The sequence below is a fragment of the Dama dama genome, chromosome 9, assembly GCF_033118175.1.
Source record: "Dama dama isolate Ldn47 chromosome 9, ASM3311817v1, whole genome shotgun sequence".
Classification (NCBI taxonomy): domain Eukaryota; kingdom Metazoa; phylum Chordata; class Mammalia; order Artiodactyla; family Cervidae; genus Dama; species Dama dama.
The window spans coordinates 46418760-46437367 of NC_083689.1; the positions used below are offsets into that span (position 1 = coordinate 46418760).

General features: G+C 61.4%; 1 protein-coding gene across 4 annotated transcripts; it reads left to right on the top strand.

Annotated features, from left to right (window-relative positions):
* The first annotated feature begins 1280 nt into the window (after positions 1 to 1280).
* Positions 1281 to 18585, top strand: STK11 (serine/threonine kinase 11). 4 transcript variants are annotated; one of them, XR_009694148.1, is made up of 10 exons: positions 1281 to 2073; positions 9669 to 9752; positions 10342 to 10431; positions 10916 to 11048; positions 11132 to 11268; positions 11991 to 12118; positions 14171 to 14228; positions 14411 to 14604; positions 14702 to 16358; positions 16555 to 16691. XR_009694148.1 is itself a non-coding variant. In XM_061151218.1 (10 exons), the coding sequence occupies exons 1-9, from the start codon at positions 1784 to 1786 to the stop codon at positions 16755 to 16757; spliced, it is 1317 nt and encodes a 438-aa protein (XP_061007201.1). In that variant the 5' UTR covers positions 1350 to 1783; the 3' UTR covers positions 16758 to 16773; positions 17476 to 18585. The 4 variants fall into 4 exon arrangements, 3 of the variants coding, with proteins under 3 accessions (XP_061007201.1, XP_061007199.1, XP_061007200.1); XM_061151218.1 differs by lacking the exon at positions 14702 to 16358 and adding an exon at positions 17476 to 18585 and having other exon boundaries at positions 1350 to 2073; positions 16555 to 16773; XM_061151216.1 differs by lacking the exon at positions 14702 to 16358 and adding an exon at positions 17468 to 18585 and having other exon boundaries at positions 1357 to 2073; positions 16555 to 16773.
* Positions 18586 to 18608: the final 23 nt, after the last annotated feature.

The window sequence follows — 18608 nt, forward strand, 5'->3', positions numbered from 1 at the left end:
GTGATAAAAAACAGAAAGGTAGAAAAACCCCACAGGCCTGGAGGAATTTTCAGTTTCATCAAGCCTTAGTATTTTGCCATCTCTATATTTTTCATCCAAAGCACTTTGCTGGCACTAGGCCAGCTGAGTACTGCGTTTTACCCCGTGAGATTCTTTAGGGTAGAGATGGTCCAGCGCACTTCTCGCCCGGTCTGGCCTGAGAGATGCTTAATAAAGGTTTTCTGCCTTCAGTTGGCCACTTTCAGCTACTTTTTGACCCTTGACCTCGCTTCAAACGGGATTTCGGGGGACAGACCCTAGCAGGCGCCCACCAGCATCTGTGAGCCGCATCCGGGCCAGCCAGGGCCGCGCCCAGACACCCTCCCCCGACTCCCGGTCCGAGGTGCCCTTTGGCCTTTGCGAACTCTGATCCTAGTTAGGTCAACGCCACTGCCTCGCCTCCCCGAGCCTGCTTCCCGCCCCCTCCACTTGACGGGCGTGTCCACGGGCCAATGAGCGAGCAGTAACCACCCCTGGGGCGGGGCCGAACGAGAACCAATCCCCGCTGCAGGGCCCGCCCGGGTCCAAATGGCCCAATGGGCGGTGGCGGCAGGGTTCGCTGCCGGGGCGGGGCTGGTCGGCTAGGCCAACGGGCGTGCACGTCGGCGCGGCGAGGGGCGGGCCCGCGGCGGGCGTGCGGCGGAGAGGCGGTGCAGGGCGGGGGAGGAGGTAAACAAGATGGCGACGGCGTGTCGGGCGCGGAAGGGGGAGGAGGCCCGGGGCGCCCGCGACTGAGGCGGGGCGCGGCGGTAGCGGCGGCGGGCGCCGGCCGGCAGCGCGGCCGCCTTGCATGGGCTGGGCCCCCGCGCCGCCCCGCCTGCTCCACGCGCGCGGCAGCCGCGGCGGGATACGCGCCGCCCGGGCCCCGGCAAGCCCGGGAACCCCGGTCCGGGGCCTGCGGCCTGCGCCGCCTCGGCTGCCCGGAGCCCCGCGCGCCCCGCCGTCCGCGACCGACGGCGTTCGGGCGGAGAGCGAGCGCGGGCTGCCGTTTGGGGCGGGGCGCCCGCCGGGCCCGCGCGGTCGCTCGGTGTCCCGGGCCGGTGTGCGGGCGCCCGGGCGGCGGCTGACTCGGACGAGGCTTGCTCCTTGCAGCCGGCGGGCCCCGGGCAGCCCCGGCGCTGGCGGGAGCCGGCCGAGCTGGACGAAGGTGCCCCGCGCGCTCCGGATACGCACCTGCCGGCGTCTCGGGAGCCCCAGACGGCGGGAGACGCCCCCGAGCTGCGCGCCCTGCCCCCGGCAAAGCTCACCTGCCCAGCTCTGGGAGTCCCAGAGCTGGCCTGCGCGGGGCCCGGGGCGCGCGCCATGGCTCGCTGGTAATGGACGGCGCGGAGAAGACTCGGCCCGGCCGCGTCCGTGTTCGTTCGAGGGTCTAAAGTCCCTGGAGGATGACCTAGCACTTCGCGGCCCCACCGGCCTCCGGAGGGCCCCCGTGGACGCGCCTGCCCGCCCCGAAGCTCCGAGGTCGGGCGGCCCCCAAACTTGGGACGCTGCGCACGCCCGGGTGCCCGGGCTCTGGACCAGCCGCGCCTTTTGAACTTACGTTCAGTACAATCGTTTCTTTTCCAAGAGGGTTTTCCTTTATTTTTTTTCCTCTCTCATTTTTTCGATTTTGTTGACTTTCAATTTTGGAGAAGGGAATTTTGAGGCGGGGCGGGGGGGGGAAACAAAAGGAAGAACCACTCCCCGCGAAGTTCACAAAGGGGATAAGGGACCGCCGGCCGGAGACGTAGGCCTGGAGTTCAGGATGGAGGTGGCGGACCCGCAGCAGCTGGGCATGTTTACAGAGGGCGAGCTGATGTCGGTGGGGATGGACACATTCATCCACCGGATCGACTCCACCGAGGTCATCTACCAGCCCCGCCGCAAGCGGGCCAAGCTCATCGGAAAGTACCTGATGGGGGACCTGCTGGGGGAGGGGTCGTACGGTAAGGTGAAGGAGGTGCTGGACTCGGAGACACTGTGCAGAAGAGCCGTCAAAATCCTCAAGAAGAAGAAGTTGCGAAGGATCCCCAACGGGGAGGCCAACGTGAAGAAGTAAGTGCGGGCTTCCTGGGTGGGGACGCGCGCCGCTGGGCGGCCCCCTCCTTCCCCCTTCCCTCCCTTCCTCTTCCCTTCTCCTCTCAGTTACTTTCTTTCGTCCTCCGTTTCCTTAAGCACCCCGAGTCGACCTGCCAGGGAGAGTCGTGGGCAACTCTTTGGGGGACTTCGGTGAAGTCAGGATCGCTCGTTGCGGCTGGGCGTCCTGGGCTCTCAGCCTCTGCGGGGCGCTCCTCGGAAGGGGGAGTCCCTCTCCCCCTGTGCCTTTTTAGCTGTCCGGAGGGCTCAGGTACTTGGTTTGGCTTCGGAAAACCAAAAGCAGTTGGGTTCGGAAGGGCTCAGCCTGCCGCCAGCAGGTTTCCTCCCAGCGTGAGGCTGTTACTAGGGTTGGGACACGCCATTTGTTTACCCTGTTGGAGGGGGACGCTGCGGTTGCCAAAAATAATTGTTTGCACCGGTTTATCAGTCTGCAGGGGGGGAACTTGGCCCTTTCTCACTCGCCTGGGATGTGCCACAGGACACATCCACGACTTGCAGGCTCTGTGGCTCCTGAGAAGTGGGGGTCGGCTTGTGTCCCCGCAAACTTTTTACACAGAGTTTTTTCAGGCACCTGTCTGGCCATAGGCATCCCTGAGGTGGTGGGAGCTCTGCCTCTGTCCTTTTCGCTGGTTCTGGGAGGGGACACCCCCTCCTTATCTCTGCTGCCTGGGGATCCCACCCTACCCCAGCCCAGGGCTTTATCTAATGGGCCAGGCGGCAGGACTGGCTGGTGACCTTGGCCAGTCCTGGGAGTGCTGCTCCCTGATCACTCTCACCCCTCCCCCCGGCCCCCCTGCTCTCCGGGCAGTTTGACAGTGAGCGCCCAGCTGCTTCTGTCTTCTGTGGGACACCTGGAGAGCAGAGCAGTGGGGCCAGACCAGCTGCGGACCGTGCCCCAGCCATGGACCCCCAGCAAGGGCAGGACCAGCCCAGCCAGTTCTCTGTGCCCATCTGTCACCTGATGGTGAGGGTTAGGCAGGGGCCACCAGTGTCCTGGACGAGACAGGCCAGGGGACAGTGGGTACCAGTGCCCTCCTGCAGGCTAAGTTAGGCCACACTTCTGATCCAGTCCCCACTCCCTGTTTCTCTGAGTCACCTTTTCTCCTTAATCCAGAAGTGTGTGGGGGAGAGGTGACCCTCGGGCTACCAGTTGACCACCACTGCAGATTGAGGGGCAGTGGGCTTCTGGATGCTGCTGGCAGAAAGGGAACACCCCCCCCCCCCCCCACACACACACACACATACTCTCCAGGGCTTGTCCTTGTCCTCCTGGCTCCTCTTAGGCCTCATCCCTGAGTCTGTCCCAGGAGTGGGATGCTGGACTCTTTCAGCCTGGACAAGCCCTCCTGGATGGAGTTGGCGTAGATTGTCCTAGTGTCTGGTGCCTTACGCTCTGCTGCATCCCAAGCTGGGAGGGGCCAGGCTCATTACCAGCACCAATTGATGTTTGGTTAGGGCCGCCGCAGCCACTGCTGGCCATCCCGGGGGCTTCAGAGAAAGTGGGGGACCAGGGGCGTGCACCCGGAACATCTGCAGATGCCCCAGCCTGAGATGAGGGAGAGGTGTCAGGTGGGTGAGTGCCGAGTTCTTCCAAGTTCTTCCAAAGGGTGACACACACCTGAGGAAGCCCCTCCCCATCTGCAAATGTATGTGGCCAAGGTCAAGTTAGAGGGCGATCACCACCCAGAGATTCCCTCCTGCTTGGCCACCCGACAGAGGATCACGGCTCCCAGTTCTGGTTTCCTGAGCCATCAGCTGTGGTCTCAGGAGCTGTGGAAACAATGTCCATTGAAGGAAGCCCTGGGGAGACTGAGCCTGGGGAGGCAGGGTTGTTGGCATCCACAGCGGCCTGGGGGTCGCTGTGAGGTGCCACAGCTGCAGGGTCGGGCCCTTTTGTCCTTCTCAGCCCCAGAGGCACAGGTCGTGCCCTCTCCGAACACAGCTCTGGCCCCGTATCGGCCACCTGCGGGCTGGTGCTGGGAGGGCCCGCTGGGTGTGTGCCTTCAGGTTAGAACCCTCACGCCTCCTTCCTGAATGTCGTGAGGGCGAGCCCTGCTCTGAGCATCCTGTTCCCTTGTCCTGAATCCTGATGATACGTGCTGGACTGCTCTGTGTGGGCGCTCAAGCAGGGCCCCAAGATCCAGGCTTCTGGGTCAGCCTTGCTGCCAGGCAGCTACAGGGGGGAAAAAAGGCTCCTTTGTCTTGGAGAGACTTAATAAACTCAACTCCAGACTCTTCTCATGGAGTGAAGTGTCCGGAACTTTCCAGAAAAGCCTCAGGAGTCCCGCAGCTCCAGTTGGGATGGGACGCATTCCTTAAGAAATGCAGTGTGTGACAGAGGAAGTCTCCCCTCCTGTGGCTTCTCCCAGGAGGGCTGCTGTGGTCTGTGCCTATCCCTCTTTGTTCTTTTTTTCACGTGTGTAAGTCACTTAGTCATGTCTGACTCTGTGCGACCTTATGGGCTGTAGCCTGCCAGGCTCCTCTGTGGGTTTTCTACTGGAGGGTATTGCCATGCCCTTCTCCAGGCGATCTTCCCCGACCCAGGGATGGAATCTGGACCCCCTGCGTTGGGAGTTCAGAATCTTAGCCACTGGACTGCCAGGGAAGTCCTGCTAACTTGTTCTTGTTGTGAAATAGGAAGACTCAGAAAAGCATCAAGAAGTGAAAAAGAAAGCAGTCGTCGTTTTAACACTGACACCTTCGAACTTCTCTTTACCAATCCAAGAACTTTTTAATGAAAAGGGTCATTTTCCATGTAAGTTGTATCTGCTTGTGTTTTTCCGGTCAGCCACTGAGGCCACGCTGGTGCCTCCCTGGCCGGGGGCAGCCCTGGGGCTTCATGCCTGTACAGATAGTGAGTGTACACCCTTCTGCCCTGACCCCTGGGAGGCCAGGTGGGCCCAGCTCCCAGGATTCTCACCTGTCACAAGGTCCTGTTCTTTGTGGGCTTTTCCATCAGCTGTTGAGAAGCAGGGACAGTCTCCGTTCTCCCACCCCACATTCCTTCTGTGAGAGGGCAGCTCAGGGCCTGTGCCTGCTGTGTGCCAGATGCATGTGCTCGGTGAGCTGTGCAGAGCCGGGACTGGCAACTCGGGGCCCTGCTAGCCTCCCTCCTCATCAGCGTTCCTGGTGCTCCTGCCTTGCGTCCTGGCCCAAGTGCCCAGTGCCAGTCTCCAGGCCAGCAGTGGTGACTGGTAGGCTCTTGGACCTGAGAGTGAGTGGTCGGGATTTTAGCGGAGCCTGGACTTTTCTGGCCCTTGTTCGCATCCCAAGTGGCCTCTGCCAGGTCCTGGCATCTGCTGGTACCCCCACTACCCAGGTATTGGTAAAGCTTCCTCCCTGAGGCCAGCTGGCATCACCAGGGCACGGCTGCTGCTTGAGGCACCGAGGCTCTCATTGCACGTCCTGGCTGAGGGGTGACTAGACACAGTGGAGTCCGGGGGCCATAGGGACTCCCCAGGCTGGGGCGTGGGGGACACTGGCCCCTCACCCAGAAGCCTGTTGGAAGTCACAGCCCAGTCGCCCATTATCATGTGTCTACTACACAGCCGGAGGTGGCATGTTCTCTGAACAGCTTTAGTGAGACACGTTTTACATGATGTGAAACTCAGCTGTGAGCAGGTAACTCACGGTCAGGTACTTTCCTGGAGAGTGCGACCACAACCTACCTCTAGTTCCAGAACAGTCCATGTCCCAAAAGGAAGCCCCATCCCCGTCAGCAGTCACCCCTGCTCCCCCTCGCAGCCCCTGACAACCAGGAACCCACTCTCTGTGTTTGTGGATCGGCATGTTCTGGATGTTTCCCATCAGTGTAATCACACGCTATGTGTTTTGTGTCTCTTCCTCTCATGTTCTCAGGTGCGTCCATTTGGTAGCAACTGTCAGAGCTTCTGATGCTGTCCGTGTGTTCGGGGGGGCATGTGTATCTGACCCCATCAGTGGATGTGTGGGTCACCCCCTCCTGATGCCCGTATGTGTGTGTGGACATGTGTGTGTATCCATCCCTATCAGTGGACGTGTGGGTCATCTACTCCCGATGCCCCCGTGTGTGGACATGTGTATTCATCCCCATCAGTGGACGTATGGGTCGTCCCCTACTGATGCCCATTAGGAATTGTGCTGCTCGGCAGTTGTGCGAGCATGTGTTTTGTGTTGAACTTCACTTTTCTTGAGTTTCTCTTCATTTTTGTCTCTTGCCCCTCGCCACATGATTGGAAGCATCAGCAGGAGGACCGAGGGGTGAGGGGGTCTTGCTCAGTGACCCTCGGCCAGAGCAGCCATCACCCCTTCCTTGCTCTCTGTGGACCCGTCAGCATCTAGAGGGAGTGAGGTGGCAGGTCCTTGGGCCCTGAGGTGGGTGGCCGTGGGGGCAGCTGCACCCCTCTGTGAACTCCAGTGCTTTAGGACCCGGCTCTTTCATTGCCTTCCCCTTGTGGGCGGTCAGTGAGCCCGCCCCGGGTCCACTCTGCTCCCAGCGCCACAGGCGGGTCTCTGCAATGCCCTCCCTGAGCAGCTGCGGCTGGACCGGAAGGCTTGCTTCCTCTCACTTCACTTCCTGCATCCTGGCTGAGCGCCTGGCTTTCCTCTTTCTTTAAATAATGTTTTTCTTTTTCTCTGGCCAGTGGTGCTACTCCTAGGTGACTAGAACATCTCGGCTCCTGCAGTGCATGTTTCAGGGATCCTCCGGCACCCCCTCACCTACTCGGAGTGTGTCTCTGTGCTGTCTCTGCCGTGGTTGGTCCTGGCCTTGTGGGCGTGCGGTTCCCTTCTGTTAGAGTTTGACACCGTGGCCCCTTTCCTGGTGGTGTCACCCCTTCCTTGGTGTTGACAGCGGGCTCACTCACTTTCTTGGAAGGCTGTGATCATGTTGATTGAGGGCCCTTACATAGGCCCTCCCTCCAGAGCTGGCTTTACTGGGGTGGGGGGTAGTGCTGTCCACTGCCTGGGGGTCCCTCCTGCATTAAACTTTTCCTGCAGAGGAGTCTTGCCCCAGTGGCAGTGGTCGGAGGGGGAGGCTCGGCTGGGCGGATGGTCCCGGGACGGGTACTCATGGCACAGAAGGCAGAGCCTGGGCTTGTCCACGCCTGGGCAGGCCTGGGGCGAACACCACCGCGCGTGTGGTTGGCAGCCGCATCCGAGTTTGGAGACTGCACACTAGGATTGGCGGCTGCTGCTTGAAGCCTGGCTGTGAGGCCTGCCTCCCCGAGGTGGCCATGTGTTGGCTCAGGTGTCAAGGGCTCCTTGTCTCCACACGTGGGTTTATGTAGCGTCTCTTTGGATGGAGAGGGGATGGACGGACACCTGGGCTGTCCTGTTGCCACAAGAGTCACGGTCTGGGTTGGGCCCTCCTTCGTGTCTCCCCTCCCGTGTCCAGCAGGAAGGCCGATGGGGATGGTCACTTGAGCTGTCCCCATGCCACAGGTGTTCAGTCTGCACTGGGCCCTGTGTCCCATCCCCGCCACAGCCTGTGGGCTCTCTACTGAGCTTGCTGCCACGTGCCGCTTTCCCCGCTGGGCTGCAAATCCCATCCCTGCAGTGGGTGCCCTTGCTGGCCAGTTAGTCCAGCAGGCATCAAACACTGAGGGAGCTGCCCTGGGACCCCTCCCCAGGGCCTTCTTTCCTGGTACCTCTGAAAGGAGCTGCTCTGTACTCTGACCAGGCAGCATGAGGCAGAGACCCCAAGAGGCATGGTCACCACTGTCAGGACAAAGGCTTCCATTTGGACGGCCTGGGGTGTCCACCTCTCTGTCAGATAGAGGGGGTGGAGAACTTATAGGCAGGGGAGGGGCCCTGAGTTACCACAGTTGAGCTCTGGCCCTGGGGAGCCGGCAGCAGGCTGGGAGTCAGAGCTATGAGGTGATGGGGGAAGGAAGCCTGGGAGCACAGGGCCACTGCCGACGAGTGCTGGTGGGCCTGGCGCGTCTGACGGGGCCCCCAGGACAGGGTGCCCACGGACCCAGTGCCTGGCCCACAGCAGCCAGGGAAGGCCCGTTGCAGGAGTGAGTTGGACCTACGGGTCCACAGTGGGCCCAAGCTGGGCGGGTTGAGGGAGGACCTGGCAGAGGCAGGGCTGGGGAGTCTGCCCCACCCACCAGGACTCACCACTCTGCCTTGTCCCCGGGGACACCTAGAGACCCTGGGAGACATCCTGGTTGTCGTGTCACGATGTAGGGGGACTCCTCGCATCAGAGTCTGCTTCCCACGTACCCACAGAGCCTGCACAGCTAGGGTCAGTGCCCAGGTGCAGCTGCCGTGTGTGTGGTCCCTGCTCACGCTGGACAGCAGGCTAAATGCCTGGTGGTTAGATGGTATGAACCTGGATCCCAGCCTCTGAGTCACCCCCCCCGCCCCGCCGCTTCAGCTCAGGGGAGCATTTAGATGTGCAGCCTCTTGGCCTGGAGGGGACCCTGGGCAGGGACGGGGCAGCCAGTGGGCTTGCAAGAAGCCACTGTAAAGCTGTGTTTCCTTCTGCAAGTGGAGGGCCTCCTGTGCACTGGTTCTGGGGAGTGGGCGCTCTGAGTGCTGGGCCATGATCCACATGGAAGGAGGACCTACACTATGAGGGCCCAGGATCGTGCACTGGTCTGTGAGGGTGGGTTGGGTTTTCTGGAATAGGCAACCTTTTCATGAAATGTGGACAGTGGTAGGGGTGGAAGCTGAGTCTCAGGAGAATGGGCCCTCACCTGCCCCGATGTTCCTATGTTTCACGCGTGGGCTTCCTGGTGAGGACTTTACAAAACCTTTATTGAGGTATCACTCACATACCATGCAGTTTCGTGGCACTTGGTATCTTCTTAGTAATGGTCATTTTTGTGTAGGTCCAGGACATTCCATCACCCCAAAAAGAAGCCCTGTCTCCTCTGTCACCCCATCCCCTCCCCAGCCCCTGATAACCAGGAACCCACTCTCTGTATCTGTGGATCAGCCTGTTCTGGACGTTTCCCATTAGTGGAATCACACCCTGCGTGTCCTTCTGTGTCTGCTTCTCTCACTGAGCATCGTGTTCTCAGGGCCTGTCTACGTGGTAGCAAGTATCAGGGCTTCTCTCCTTTTCAGGGCTGAGGGATGCTCCTGGGTGTGGAGGGACACTGGCATTGTGTCCACCCTTGGGCTCCCATGGATGGTGCTGCCATGAGCACATGTGCATAGGTCGCGTGTTCTCAATCCTCCCAGGCACATACCCTGAGTGGAGGTGCTGGGTCAGTTGGTGACTCTGTTTAGCGTTCTGTGAAGCCTCCTCACAGACCTCCAGCTTTTCCCCCTTCACGCCCACCGGCTCCTGCAGAGAATCTTCAGGAGCTGCGCTGGCAGCGGGGGTGGGGGTGGAGAGGGCTGTCTCTGGAGTCCCAGCTCCCACACCCCTCGTGCTGCCCCGTGCGCCCTTGCTGTGGTCTCCATGCACCTTCAGTCCAAGTGTTGGATGTCCCTGGTCTTGTTGCTGTGCTGAAGCCCTGCCGGGCTCTGGCAGACCCAGCACCCTCCGTGCAGTGCCCTCCACATGGTGGGTGCAGCCGGGCTGCTGGGACTTGGCTGACCACCCATCCTCTCTCCAGGGAGATCCAGCTGCTGAGGAGGCTGCGGCACAGGAACGTCATCCAGCTAGTGGATGTGCTGTACAATGAGGAAAAGCAGAAGATATATCCTGCAGGGGGTGGGGAGGTGGGCATGTCCCCACGGGTGGGTGGGCATATGGGCAGTCTCCTTGGCCTTCCCCTCTCCTCCTGGGCTGTGACTCCCAGAGCCCAGGTCTAGAGGCCTAGGGTCCTGCTGAGGGGTCTATCCCTGACCCGCTGGATGCAGAATGACTGGGCTCTTCTCCACAAAGAGGTGTGGCTGGGGGGCCTCGACCTGACATTGGCTCCCACCCTTCCTCACTCCCTCCCCTTCCCCCCCATAATTCCAGCCTTCTCTTCCCCAAGGCCCACATGGGCCTCTATCCTGCACGCCCCTGGTGGGGCAAGACTTAAGCTCCTCCTTGGGATGGAACAACCAGGGGCCTTCATGCTGGACTGTGCAGGCTAAGCCCAAAGGTGGCGTCCTGAGCTCCACAGGATGGCCCTGGAGGATCCATGGAGGGGTGGGGATCCACTGCAGTGCCCGTGATCCCTCCCGGGTGCTCCCACTCACTGCACTGTTGCAGCCCCACCCCCAGCATTTGTCTGTGTCCCACGGCCCGTCCTGTCCAGAGCAGGGTGCCTGCTGCGTGTTTTCCTTAGCACGGCCCACGTACATGGTGATGGAGTACTGCGTGTGTGGCATGCAGGAGATGCTGGACAGCGTGCCCGAGAAGCGCTTCCCTGTGTGCCAGGCCCATGGGTGAGTGAGCTCGAGCCCCACCGCTGCCCCTGCTCCTGTAGGTCACTCCGGGCCAGGGCCTTAAAGGACCTGGTCCTATGTTCAGAGAGCTTATTCTGAGCATGAATGAGATGGAAGTTCAAGTGTGTTTTAAAACTCAGGGCTTTGGCGCCCAGTTTGCAACTGTGTAGCCTGGCTGCTGTGCACACCCTGCAGCTGCCCACCGGCTCCTCTCTGCACACGCACTGCCCCGCATGCCCATTGCCTGAGGCTGTGGGGCCTCCTGGTGCTGGGGGAGCCCCTGACCGGGCCTCACTGCTCCGAGGCCAAGTTCTCCTGGAGAGTCAGCCCCCAGTTGAGTTGCTTGTAGGACCAGCTGGCCTATGGTAGGACGGGACGGGGGCAGGGGCGGTGAGCAGCATGGCTTTTTCCAGACCAGAGACTGGTGTGACAGCGCAGCCCAGGTGGCTGGCCCTGGGTGGTGGTCACAGAGCTGTGCCCGCAGGTACTTCTGCCAGCTGGTGGACGGCCTGGAGTACCTGCACAGCCAGGGCATCGTGCACAAGGACATCAAGCCCGGCAACCTGCTGCTCACCACTGGTGGCACGCTCAAGATCTCTGACCTGGGTGTGGCTGAGGTGCGTGGGGGGGCCCAGGGCGGACAGGGCATGGGGTCCAGCCCCTGGAGCCACTTCCTGAGGACTACCTGGTGTTGCCACAGGCACTGCACCCGTTTGCTGAGGATGACACGTGCCGGACCAGCCAGGGCTCCCCAGCCTTCCAGCCACCTGAGATCGCCAATGGCCTGGACACCTTTTCTGGCTTCAAGGTGGACATCTGGTCAGCGGGAGTCACGCTGTAAGTGCCCTGGGCCTGGTCCCTTTACCCCAGGGTCCCTCTACCTCACCCACCCCAGCCCCAGGCACTCGGTTCAGACTCCAGGCCTTCACGACCTGCCCCTCCTGGCAGGTCCCCTGTGTCTGGGGAGGCCACGGAGCCAGGGTCAGGAACTCCTGTGGGTAGGGGCACACGCACTGGGACCAGCTGTCCTCCTGCCCACCTCGCCTTGTGCTGGTGTCCCCCTGCGCTGATTCCCCCTGTGCTGTTGCCCCTGCCCGAGTCACCTGTCACTGTTCGGGCAAGGCTTTCTGTCCTGACTCCTGGGGCTGAGTTCTTAAAGATATCACGAGTCACCAGTGATGCTTGGCTCCCACCCAGACTGCCTTGCAGGCGTCTGTCCCTCCATAAGCCCGGCAGTAGCGAGGGGGCCTGTGTTCTTCCCCCCAAGGCAAGTTGGCGCTACAGCCCCTTGGGACAGCTGATGGTCTGGGCAAAGAGGCATCCATTTTATTCCACTGAGAGCTCACTGACAGATGTCCCCTGACCCATCCTGTTAGAGTGCACAGTCCAGTGGCTTTTCGTGTCTTCACAGTGAGCCAACAACACTGTGTGTTCCAGACCATGGTCCTCATGTCCGATCCCCGCAGGGGGTGGGGTGTGTGTAGTGGGGGTGGGGGAGTGTGGCAGAGGCTCCAGGGCCACAGGGCAGGCTCTGACTGGTCTGTCCTTCCGGGCCACAGGTACAACATCACAACAGGCCTGTACCCGTTCGAGGGCGACAACATCTACAAGCTGTTTGAGAACATCGGGAAGGGGGACTATACCATCCCGGGGGACTGTGGGCCCCCGCTCTCAGACCTGCTCAGAGGTGAGGCCCTCGGAGTGGAGGCCAGGCTGCAGGTGTGGGGGCTCCCGAGGGTCTTCCCTAGACCACTGGCCTCTTGAGAGCTGAGCCATCTCCGTGCTGCAGCCACAGCTGCCTGCCCCACCCCCCCCACATGGGAGGTGGGCACAGCCTAGCCAGGCTTGGAGAGCAGCCCGAGTGGAGCGTGGGAGGGGTCCCTGGCTCTTTTGGGCTCTGCCACCTGCCCTGGGTCTTGGTTCTACCCTGTCCTGATTACCCATCCCTATGGGAAGTAACAGTGAGGGGGTCTCCTGCAGGATCTCTTTCTGCTGCAGTTCCCAGGCTGCTCAGCAGGTGGCACTGTCCCCGCACACAGGGGCCTGGCCCACCATGGCCGCCATAAAGCCACACCAGGATCCTGGAGTTTGGCTGAAGTTAGTGTTTTATGTTTTTGCACACCCCACATGGCTTGTGGGATCCTACTCCCTGACCAAGGATTGAACCCAGGTCCACAGCAGTGAAAGCACCGAGTCTTCACCCCTGCACTGGCAGGGAGCTCCCTGGTGAAGTTAGTTTTGATGATACAGCACATCCAGGGTATCGCCTGTGTGACTGGTACCGTCCTAAGTCCTCTGCCCACAGTCCCCAGGGCTTGTGTAACTGACCTGACACTTGGCTTGTGCCAGACACCTAATCCTGCTTTAGCCTATATGTGGCCTACAGATGAACAAGCAGCTTCACAGTCCTGCGTGGCTCCGGAGCCTCCTGATGACCGAGTCACGCCAGTTCTCTGGTTGTTAGTGAAGGTGAAGTGAAGCTGAGCAGCTGCAGTTCAAGTGCTCTGCAGTGGTGCAACCCAGTCCTGCCCTCTGCATCAGGGCCACCCTGTCAGCCAGGCACTGGGCTCCCCCGCCCTCCCAGGGTCTTGGAGTGTGGGAGGTGGCAGCCCCACCGACTCAGACCTGGCCCTCCCTGCCCAAGTGTTCCTTGAAGGCTCATGGCCCAACCCCCACCCCGGGCCTCCCCCAGCTCTAGCAGAGATTGATGTTTCAGACCCTCCTCCCTTCAACGGGGACTGATGGATTGGAGTTCTCTCAGTTTTAAGCTTTCTTTGCTCCAGTGACACAGATGATGACCTGTTATTGCCTTCACTCCCATAAACACTTGAAACAGTCCCAAGTTAGGGGGGACTTCTCTGCTGTGGTTACAACTGCAAGTTCCCTGTGCAGGGGGCCCTGGCTCAATCTCTGGTCAGGGAACTAGATCTCATGCCGCACCTAAGACCCAGCTCAACCAAATAAGAAGCAGCCTCAAGTCTGGCTGACGAGATGGCGGAGGGCATTGGTATCCCTGTCCCCCAGGTCCAGGCAGTGTCCTGTCCTCTCTGCCTGGGCATGCCTAGAGGTCTTGCATAGCTGGGCGGCGAGCCTCCTGCCCACAGGTCTCTGGAACACCGCCCCAGCCCTGCCCTGGCTCTCCCACAACAGGGCTGTGACCATGACCTTTCCTCTTCTGCACCACTCAGGCTCAGCTCTGACGGCCAGCATCCCAAAGTTACACTTTCTGAGAACAAAGCCACCTGTAGGGGGTGGGGAGGTGGTGGTGCAGGTAGACAGGGCTTGTGGGCTCCGCACCCCTGTAGCCCTGCCACCTCAGGGCAGCCCAGCGAGGCCTACAGGGCTGCCTTGCCTCTTCTGCATGTCCCGTTCCTGGGCAAAGGCCTTCACACAGGTTCTAGGGTGTGTCCCTCTGGAGGCCCCTGGTTCTCCTGCTGCCGCCTTGGGGATTTGGGGTTCCGGCAGGGATTGCCGATCACCGGCTTTGCTGGCTAGAGCCGGGCGGGCACTGCAGGGTCGACCCCTGTGCTTTGTCTTCCTGGGACGTGTGGACAGGTTCAGGATCCCTGGGGTGGGCTCTTGTCCTGTGTTCCAGCCTGCTCCGGTCTCCTTCCTGACCTCGCTTTGCAGCGGGGGCGGGGCTCCGCTCACACGCGCCACGCCCTCCGCCCCCACCCCTCCCAGGCAGGGGCGGGGCCTCTGCCCGCGCTGACCCCGCCCCCGGCTGGTCTCCTGGCAGGGATGCTGGAGTATGAGCCGGCCAAGCGGTTCTCCATACAGCAGATCCGGCAGCACAGGTGAGTCCCCGGCCCGGCTGGGTGCTGGAGGGGGAGGGCGTGGTGCAGGGGTCTTGCCGGCTCAGTCTCTCCTGTTGGCCCAACCCTTCTCCATCTCTGCACGCCACGTAGTTCTCTGTGGGAAATGAGGGTGGGCCCGTGTGGGGAGCCAGCCTGGAGACCCTTATGCCCCGCTCCCACAGTTGGTTCCGGAAGAAGCACCCGCCAGCCGAGCAGCCGGTGCCCATCCCGCCCAGCGCGGACTGCAAGGACCGGTGGCGGGGCATGACAGTGGTGCCCTACCTGGAAGACCTGCACGGCTGTGCCGACGACGTGGATGACGAGCTCTTCGACATTGAGGACGACGTCATCTACACTCAGGACTTCACAGTGCCCGGTGAGCCCCGGTCGTGGGGAGGGCCGGGGGCTCTGCCTGAGGGTCCGGTGGCCCTCTCGGTGCCTGTGCCCTGCTGATGCCTGGCCTTCTTCCCCAGGTGGCGAGGAGGCGTCTGAGGCAGGGCTTAGAGAGAGAGGCCCACGGGAGAGCCCGTGCTCAGAACTTTCTGGAGAGGAAGCTGAGGCCAGGGCCTTGGAGGAGCTCCACGCAGAGCCCAGGCCCTAGGGTAGCACCGCCCCGCCCGGCCCGCGCCCCGTGCACTGCGGGCTCTCGCTGACCCTGCCCGGGGTTTGAGGGAGGCCAGGCCACTGCCCCGCCACCGCATCTGCGGTTCTGTGCTGCCCCGGGGCTGGTTCCACTGGCTCCGCATAAAGGTCTGCCTGCTTTTTGTGTGCGGTCCTGCTTGCCTCCTTCTGGCTCGTCGGCCAGGACTTAGGTGTTTTCTGTAGAAAGAGCCTGTGTGCAGGGTGGCCTGTGGGCATGGGCCCACCCTCCCAGCACATGTTAGGCCTCTGGTGCCCATGGTGGCTGGCTGTAGCTGTTTCCCACTGGGGTCCTGGGGTCAGGTCAGAGACCCTGCCCTGGGAACCTTGGCCACAGCCCAGTCCCAAGTAAGGCCTCCTGGACCTCTGTCCCTGGCAGGATAGGATCAAGGTGTTCTCCTTTTGGAGGCACTGGGGCTCTGGGACAGGTGTCTGGCTGGCTGAGTGTGGACCCTGCCGGATCCCCCAAGCCCCGCTGGGCACTGACCACACGCCGTCCCTTCAGGCCTATGCCAGAGGCCTGGACTACTCTTCCTGGGTGCGGAATGCTTGTCCAAGAGCAGTTCTCTGGGCCCAAGCTAGACCCCTAGCCCAGAAATGTCCCTACTCCAGATGGGGGACAAGCCTGCAGTGAGATCAGGCAGCTGCCCCTTGCCGAACTGCCCTAGGCCAACGGCAGGCTGTGTTAGGGCTGCTTCTGCTCCAGTCCCATCTCATGATCTGCTCACCAGGGTCTCCCTGGTCTGTCCCTCTTCCTGCCACCCACCCTGGTTTTGTTTGAGCCAGTGCCCTTGGTGCCTTGAGGGCAAGTGGAGCAGATTTCTTGCCGGCCACCCCCCAGCTGTGGTCGCTGTGCTGGAGGCTGAGCCCTTGTGGTCTGAGTAGCGTTGGGGTACTCGGCACCCTGGCAGCCCCCTCTTCCATTAGAGCAGGCTCCTGACACCCGCCCACTCTGCCATGCTCTGAGTTCTGACCTGAGTTGCTGCCTGTACACATGCCTAGGGGGCTTCCGGCAAGGTCCAGAGGCCGAGTCAGGCCCCAGACGCCGCTGGTGGAAACGCATTCCTGTGTGAGGACCAGATGGGCTCAAGGCAGCTGTGGTGGTTTCCTGGTATCCATGGGAGGAGGGTGTGCTGTGGTCAGCATGGGCTCCTGCACCCCTCCCTCCCCCACTGCTCAGCGGGCATGAAGCAGGGCCCCAGGGCGCAGTGAGGGCTGGCAGGCCACGTGGGAAGGCGTGGGGTATGGGAGGTGCCCGAGCCTGCCTCTCTGTTCTTTCGTGCCTGGCATGGAGAGCCAGGGTGGGCTGTTTCGAGAGTGACATCGAGTCTGGACGCCTGGCCCAAGTACAGCCCCTTGTGTTCCACAGGGCCCAGTGGGCTCTGGCCTTCACCCAGGTGAGAGAGCTGAGGCTCGGGCCCCAGATCTCTGGTCCGCCACCACATTCCCACTCACCTGAGTGCGGAGCCCGGCTCACAGCTGAATGGGCAGGTGAGCATGGGCTGGGCCTGACTCTGGCCGGTTGGTTTGAAGGCCCACCCTCCCACTCCCTGGATGAGGCCCTGTGGCAGGACCGGGCAGGTCAGATGGGACAGGTGGTTGGGGGCCTGGGTCTGGGCAGGAATGATGCAGAGCGCGTGTGCTTTGGGATCCCCAGTCAGCACACTCTGGCCCTCTCCCCTTGAAGGTCAGGTCCTGGAGGAGGAGGCTGGGCGGAGCGCACAGAACCGGGTCCTTCCCAAGGCTGTGTGCGTGAATGGCACCGACACCACCCAGCTGAACACCAGGTCGAGGGCAGAGCGCCGGGCCAGCGCTGCCTCCAACCCTGCCCGCAAGGCCTGCTCGGCCAGCAGCAAGATCCGCCGGCTGTCGGCCTGCAAACAGCAGTGAGGGTGGCTGCCCGCAGGTAGGATGGGGCTGGGACCAGAGGGGTTGGGGGGGCACATTGTGGATACTACCATCTTGGTTTGTGTCACTGTCCCTGGAGTCTGGGTTGGAGTTGAAGGAAGTCACTTTCTGCAGAACATTGGCTACTTGGTGTGGTGCGGGGGCTTGGTGTGTGTGTGTGCAGGAGGAAGGCCCCTCAAGCTGACAGCCTGTTTTGCAGACCCGAGGGGCTTGCCTCCTGTCCCGCCCAGGCTGCTCCTGGCATTGGAGGAGTTTGGGGGTTGCAGGGGGCTGTGCTCTGACTGAGGTTGTCGTTTCCTCTCCCTGCTCCCTCCTTCCAGCCCTGACCACCCAGTCCACAAAGGGCGTTTTGGGTGGGCCTCACAGGTGCTTGCGCCCCCATTGCCATTCAGGATACGAGCAGCGGGGTGGAGGCCTGAGGGTCCAGCCCCTGTCCATCCATGCCCCCTCTCCCCGGGAGCTGCCTCTGAAAAGGCCCCCACAGAACTTAACCTGCCAGTATCAGAACCGGTCAGGTGGGGTAGAAGCTCTTTGCAGGGAGGCCTGGTTCTGTGGCACAAGGGCCCTGCTTAATCCTACCAGGTGACCAGAGATTCCTGGGGTGGCCCCTTGAGGCAGTGCAGCTCTCCCTGGCCAGTGGAGGTGTCTGACAGCACTGCGTGACTAGGCCTCCGTTTTCTCATCTTCTGGAGGGATCCAGGGAGAGCGTGCTGCCTGTGACACAGGACCTTGCTTGGCCCAGAAGTGACCTGCCTGTGTCCTGGTCTCAGTCCATCTCCAGGAGCCCCGGCCAGGTCCTGCTCAGTCTTCCCGTCGACGGCTGGCCTGCTGCCCACCGCCCAGGAAGGCTGCCACAGCACCCTCCATGCTGACTGCTCCTCTGGAAGCCAGAGGGTCCTGGAGGACTGTGGCTGTGTGACAGCAGGGACTGGGATCTGGCCCTCCCTCGGTGGCCGGTGGACACGACCTCCTGCTGACTGCAATCCTGTGCTGAGCCCCTTCCCCCAGCTAGGGGAGGAGGGAGAGGGCCAGGTGTGGCCCCATGCCAGCCTTCGCCATGCACTTTACGTTGAGACTACTGGTTCTCGTCCACCCCAACTCCTCTTTTTACTCTGCCACTGGTTAGCACCTCCCACACCTGGTGATGTGTTCATATCAACCACAGCCGCAGCGGGATGGGCATGACGCACAGGCCTGCCGACCCAGATGCATGCCCATGCCCAAGGGAACCAGGCGGCCTCCTTGTGTTCGTTGTTTGGTTGGTTCCTTTTTATTTTTATTTTTTAAACAAAAAATAAAACAGGTGGATTTGAGCTGTGGTTGTGAGGGGTGTTTGGGAACTGTGGGTGGCAGCATGCTGTCAGGGGATCTGAGCCTGAGCCTGGGGTCCTTTGTGGGTCCCACAGTGGAGGGGCTGGCCAGGCTACTTGCTGGAGACCTGGGCCTCCTAGGCATATTTGCTTCTAGCCATGCTGGATCTCTGCTCTCAGAGAGAGCCCAGCCTCCCCAAAGCTGCACAGGCCCCTCTGCTCAGCCCAGGGCCCACAGCTTCACAGCATGGTGGCTAGGGGTGTGCCTCATCCCCTTCTGCCCAAGACATCTGCGCTCTCGGGTCCTCAGAAACAACCCAGAGCAAGCAAGAGTATGCAGTAAATATTTATGATCAACCAGAAAACAAAACACAAGCTCCATCACTGGATGGTACACAAACTGCAGGAAGCTTAGGAGGGAGGGGCGGGGCAGGGCGACTCGGCCGCTGGCGAGGGCTGCCCCATCTTTTGGCAATAAATAAAGCTTGGGAAACTTGAAACCTTGACCATTTGGGTTTTATGT

Excerpts from the sequence above, each read along its gene's own strand:
- STK11 (XM_061151218.1), top strand. The coding sequence starts at position 1,784 with ATGGAGGTGGCGGACCCGCAGCAGCTGGGCATGTTTACAGAGGGCGAG. Across the intron at positions 11,269-11,990 it reads TGGTCAGCGGGAGTCACGCT|GTACAACATCACAACAGGCC; the intron begins GTAAGTGCCCTG and ends TCCGGGCCACAG. Across the intron at positions 12,119-14,170 it reads GCTCTCAGACCTGCTCAGAG|GGATGCTGGAGTATGAGCCG; the intron begins GTGAGGCCCTCG and ends GTCTCCTGGCAG.